Here is a 5615-nt window from a genome sequence, read left to right on the forward strand (position 1 = left end):
CCGATTCCAATGGACAAGTAGCGTGGCCAGTGCAAGAACAGCTGAATTTCCATGAAAATATCTGATAAAGTTGGAAGGTGCACAACCGAACACGTTTCCGTGGTCTACCCTCTCATTTCGGTTTTTTCCCCCCCCAAATTCCACACGAGCTGGTGCGAAGCTTCCTTCGGCGTCTCATCCTGACTTTCTTTCGCCATTTCACTGTTACGAACTTACGACAATCGTTTTGTCTATTTCCGTCTCTATCCGTCTCCTTCTCTCTTTCGCTTATCCTTTCTCTCTCTATCTCCCTTTCTCTTTCTCTTTCTCTTTCTTTCTCTTTGTCCTCTTTCTCTTCCTCTATCTCCCTCTTTCTCTTTCTCTATACCCCTCTTCTCTCTCCCTCTATCTCTCCTCTATACCTCTCTCTCTCTCCCTCCATCTCTCTCTCTTTATCTCCTTCTTTCTCTTTTTCTGTCTCTATCTCTCTCTCTCTCTCTTTCTCTTCCTCAATACCTTCGTTCTTTTTCTCTTTACTTCTCTCTCTCTCCCTTTTACTCCTTCTCTCGATCTGTCTCTCTCTCTCTCTTTTTCTTTCCATCTCTCTCGCTTTATCTCTTCTTATTTCTCTCTCTCCCTTTCTCTCTCTGTCTGTTGCTCTTTCCACTGCTCTCTCTCTCGCTTTCTATTTCTTTCTGTACATCTTCTTCTCTTTACCTATCTCTTCTCTCTATCTCTCTTTATTATTCTTCTTCATTCTCTCTAGCTCACTCTGTCTCGGTCTCTCCCTCTATCTCACAATAGCTTCATCATTGGTCTCAAGTCTCTTTCGCCCATTACACACATCTTTTCGTAGTATTCTGTACCACGAAGTTTCGAGTGAAGAAACGGGCCTCCCCCGTACTTATCGTTTCGGGATATTCTTCCTGTTTAAAACCGGGGCAGTACGCGGAAAACTGTCATAAATTTCTCCGGCGATTGAAAACTTCACCTTGGAATCTACGTAACAAGAAGTCAACGACTTGCCCCATAGTTGAAGTAATGTGAAAGAATTAAGTAACGATAACGTCATCGTTTGACCTTTGATATTATCCTTCTTAAGTTGATTCCGTAGTACATATACGTTGGCATCTTCCTCTTCAGGATATCGGCTCTGTTCTTTCGTCCTTCAGTTCGACGAGTCGAAGAGGTTAGTTACTGTTCTAATTTCTCGTTTTCGAAGAGAAATAATTCCTTTATTTAATGCTGTTGATGGTCGGACTTGTTATCGGAATTTCCCACTCCGTTCCCTGAAATAAAGATAATTCTTTGGTTTCTTAGCGTCGTCCTACGCCGAGAGTTTGAACAATCAAGAAAGAGTTTCCGATACCTGCCCCAACTTTGTGCCAATTGTTAATTGAATAGTTGATGCTCGGAATTCTTCATTTAATTGACATCGGAATTAATTGTAGGGATTTCGTAGCGTTGTTCTACACGCAATCTTAGAAGAACCAACAAGAATTTTAAGATATTTGCGCCACGATTTCTGCCAAATTCTGTTTTAATTTCCGATAACCGGGTTTTTTCATTGAATCTTCATTCCCTGAAATAAAAATAACAAATTTCGACCCCCCAGATTTAATGTTTAGGGTTTTCGCAAAATCGTATACAGTCTTTGAAGAGCCAGGAACAATTTAGAGACGCGAACCGAAAGTCTTCGCCAGTCGATCATTGAATTGTTGATTATCGGAATTGTTCATTGGATATTTGACATCTCTTCGATAACAATGATAGAGATTATTTGGGCTAACCGGATCTAATTCTAGGCTTTTCGTGGCGTCGTTTACCCATAAGCTTGTAAAACCCACGAACAAGTAACAGAGATTATCAGCAAAAATTTTCATTGACGAGATTTCTTTCCCAGATTAGACATGGGCAATCTGCTGTGCTGTGTTCAAGTGGATCAGTCTACTGTGGCTGTTACCGAGAGATTTGGAAAATACGAGGAGGTTCTACAGCCAGGCTGCCACTTCTTACCCTGGTTCTTGGGTGTGCGAGTCGCCGGTCGCCTCACCCTTCGCTTGCAGCAACTGGACGTGAAATGCGAGACAAAAACTAAGGTAATTAACTCTATCTGCCCTAAATATATGTCGAAATAATTTCTAATACAGACTATGGTACCTATAATTGCATATTATAAAGCTATCATTTACAACTCAATGGAAGTGGTTCCATTATTTTGATTATGTTAACCAGATTTGGGCTTAAGAGGGCAGCTTCAGGATCTTGAGTCCAATTCCTATTATGCCTTATCATTTAAAACGGAGTTCTATCCATACAAAAAGACCCCACTTATTTAAATGCCTTAATCCCATAATAAACGTATGAATCACTTCAATTGATATGTACATTGGCTTTATAATATGCGATCACGGTTTTCAATGTCTTGATAAGAAATTAATGAATTACTGCAATTGATATTTAAATTGGCTTTATAATATGCAATCACGGTTTTAACTGTCTTGATAAGAAATTAATGAATTACTTCAATCCGCTCAGGTCTAATTCATAGTTTTGAGGATCTCGATCTATCCATGATTTATAGTTATTTCAAGAAAATAAACTTTTTAATTATTATGAAATCCAAGTCCTTCGTGATGTGAGGTTCTTGCAGGATAATGTGTTCGTAAACGTGGTCGCCTCCATCCAATATCGTGCTCTAAGCAAAAGCGCGAACGACGCGTTCTACAAACTGAGCAATACGAGAAACCAAATCCAAGCTTATGTTTTTGATGGTGAGAACTCTTTGGTTGATTATTCTAATATTTATTTGTAATCAAATAAAAATTTCACAATGTTTTTATTTTTTGTCTCAGTAATTCGGGCAAGCGTTCCGAGGCTTGATCTGGACGATGTGTTCGAGCAAAAGAACGAAATAGCAAGAGCAGTTGAGGAGGAACTTGAGAAAGCCATGTCAAACTATGGGTTTGAGATTGTGCAGACTCTCATCGTCGACATAGAACCTGACGAGCACGTCAAGCGGGCCATGAATGAAATCAATGCCGGTAAAGTGCAACTAAATAAAAAAAAATTCTTACCTCCAGAAGAAAATTCTCAAACAGTAATAGAAATTAACGAATTTACTCTTTTCCATAATTTTGATACGTTCACGCGCGAAATTAATCTGAATTCTTCTCATTGATTTTTACCCACTCCTCTTTGTGACTTCATTATACTCCTTCCTCACAATAAAAAGTTTATTCTCTTGGGAGGAAGAAAATGATGAAACATTATTCATAATTAATATGTTTTATTTTTTACATCTTTGATTCATTGAGTTAGGAAATTCATCTGAATTCTTCTCAATCATTTCTACCATCTCCTCTTTGCGATCTTGTTGAACTCTTCCATCTCAATAAAAAAACTCTCTTACCTCGAAAAGGAAATTTCTTTATTCATTTAAAACTATTATTCATTGACGCAATGAATTAGTCTGAACTCTTCTCGATAATTTCGTCCACCTCCTGTCGGCGACCTCACTGAGCTCATCCCTCTCACTAAAGGAAAAAAAGATGTACCACCTCTAGAAACTGACATATTTATTCGTTTATAACTTTAATTGGTCTCTATCAAGCAGTTTCTTATCAACTTGAGAAACTATTCTTAAATATTTTCTTCACGATGCAGCTCAAAGGCTGAGGATGGCGGCAAACGAGAAGGCAGAGGCGGAGAAGATACTACAGATAAAACGAGCAGAGGGGGAGGCTGAGTCTAAGTATCTCGCTGGACTTGGGGTTGCCCGTCAACGCCAGGCCATAGTAGACGGGCTTAGAGAAAGCGTTATAGGATTTTCCGTTAACGTTCCTGGAACAACCGCAAAGGACGTGATGGACATGGTGTTGATTACACAGTACTTTGATACCATGAAAGAGATCGGCGCAGCGTCAAAGTCCTCTGCCGTGTTTATTCCACACGGCCCCGGCGCTGTTCAGGATGTTGCAACCCAGATCCGCAACGGTCTTCTTCAGGCCTCCTCTAGCAACTAGATGTTTGCGTATGCCTGCTTGTATGGTTTTCTCTGTTGGGCATCCCCTCCTTTAAATTGCCCTCTCTTGTGTAAAATAATGTGCTTGCAGAATAATGTCTCTCTACCCTCCTATTCGTCTCAATTGTTGAGTTGGTTCAATTCCAAAAATCCTCTTCTTTTTCACAAGGGTAAAGAAGGAAATAAGGGGGAGTAGCCCAAAAAAATTAATGAGCCCATGGTATATAACGTTGAAGCAAAACTCGGAGGGAAACGGGGAACATAAAAAATGAGAACGGGCGTGAAAGAAGATATTACAGGAGAAGGAAGTAAATAATGTTTGGAGAAATGATATATACTTCAAAAATAAGGATTCCAGAATGTTTTAATATGTAATGGGAGTGTTCTCATACGAGTTGTCAATGATATGATATTGCAAAGCATGATTTTTACGCGTATAGTGACTTAATAAATACTCTGTATCCTCACGGAATGCAGATTGTGAAAACTCTCATTGGAATTATCAAAGAAACTAAATACAAAAGTATTTTTCATACTGGTAATGGGAGGACCCTCGCTAATTTGATGAATTGTTATAACCGGAAGAAAAGCATTTCTCATCCATGTGTGTGATTTCTCGTCCTCAAGAGAATGCCTATAGTTTTGTGGTTCCATCAATCTTATAGTTTCATATTGCCGCATTTCAATTTGTTTTTGAATGGTCTGGTAATTATGGAGTAATATACATTTGACGGCTTCAATCGATGACTATACATTTCTCAAAAAAATGGAAACTACTTCTATTTTTTTATAAATCACGGAATCTATATCAAGACAGGTGCATCATATGTTACAACTGTTCGATGAAATTTTAGATGGATGCCTTCAAATAGCTCTCATTTTACGTCAGAGTAAGCCTGAAATAATGGAAAACTTTAGTGAGAACAGAGGTTTCATGCATACTAATACCATTAATGTATTACTATAATATTTCTAATATACTAGATCATTACATGTCATCCACATTACTTCAGAAAATTATTAATTTCTCAATATATTATATTTCAACTAAAGATAAGCCTTCAGCCCACGCAACATATATCATTAAATTCCCAACCGATTTCTCATAGTTTTGTGATGGACCATCATATTTAGACTACAATTTGCCATTATTAAGTTTTCAAGCGATGCCTAAAGCACTAGGGAATGGCTTTTTCAAAGTAATTTTTTTTATTGGCTTTGGTGTCTTCGTAAAATATTATAAACATTATAAATGATGTGGGCTTTCAACTGAAGGCCCAGTGCCTCCTGAAACTACAAATTATGAAAGCCATCCCAGGCACACGAACTCGATCTTTGATAGGCCATTGGAGGAAGCCTTCACCCAGTGGGAAAGAAATTGAAATTTTTTCGAAGTAAAAGAACCAGCCCCCATTTGATAACTGTTTCTGATGATTGCACAGATTATTACTTTTTAATTTCAATATGAGTTAATAATGATGATTATCAACCAATATCTCTTGAAATAATCAATTAAATCAATTGGTAAATAATGTTGTCCTGAAATTTGTTATCAGCTTAGTGACTTAAAGTGTTAGTCAAGGGAATTCAAATTATGGATTCAAGCATTTTA

The 5615-nt window shown here is 38.0% G+C and overlaps 1 protein-coding gene across 2 annotated transcripts; it reads left to right on the forward strand.

Annotated features, from left to right (window-relative positions):
* The first annotated feature begins 949 nt into the window (after window positions 1–949).
* Window positions 950–4153, forward strand: LOC144700553 (hypersensitive-induced response protein 1-like). 2 transcript variants are annotated; one of them, XM_078571984.1, is made up of 5 exons: window positions 950–1168; window positions 1888–2078; window positions 2633–2753; window positions 2835–3023; window positions 3646–4153. In XM_078571984.1, the coding sequence occupies exons 2-5, from the start codon at window positions 1890–1892 to the stop codon at window positions 4002–4004; spliced, it is 858 nt and encodes a 285-aa protein (XP_078428110.1). In that variant the 5' UTR covers window positions 950–1168; window positions 1888–1889; the 3' UTR covers window positions 4005–4153. The 2 variants fall into 2 exon arrangements, with proteins under 2 accessions (XP_078428110.1, XP_078428109.1); XM_078571983.1 differs by having other exon boundaries at window positions 951–1168; window positions 1883–2078.
* The last annotated feature ends 1462 nt before the right edge of the window (window positions 4154–5615 follow it).

Source organism: Wolffia australiana, chromosome 3 (genome assembly GCF_029677425.1).
Source record: "Wolffia australiana isolate 7733 chromosome 3, ASM2967742v1".
NCBI lineage: Eukaryota > Viridiplantae > Streptophyta > Magnoliopsida > Alismatales > Araceae > Wolffia > Wolffia australiana.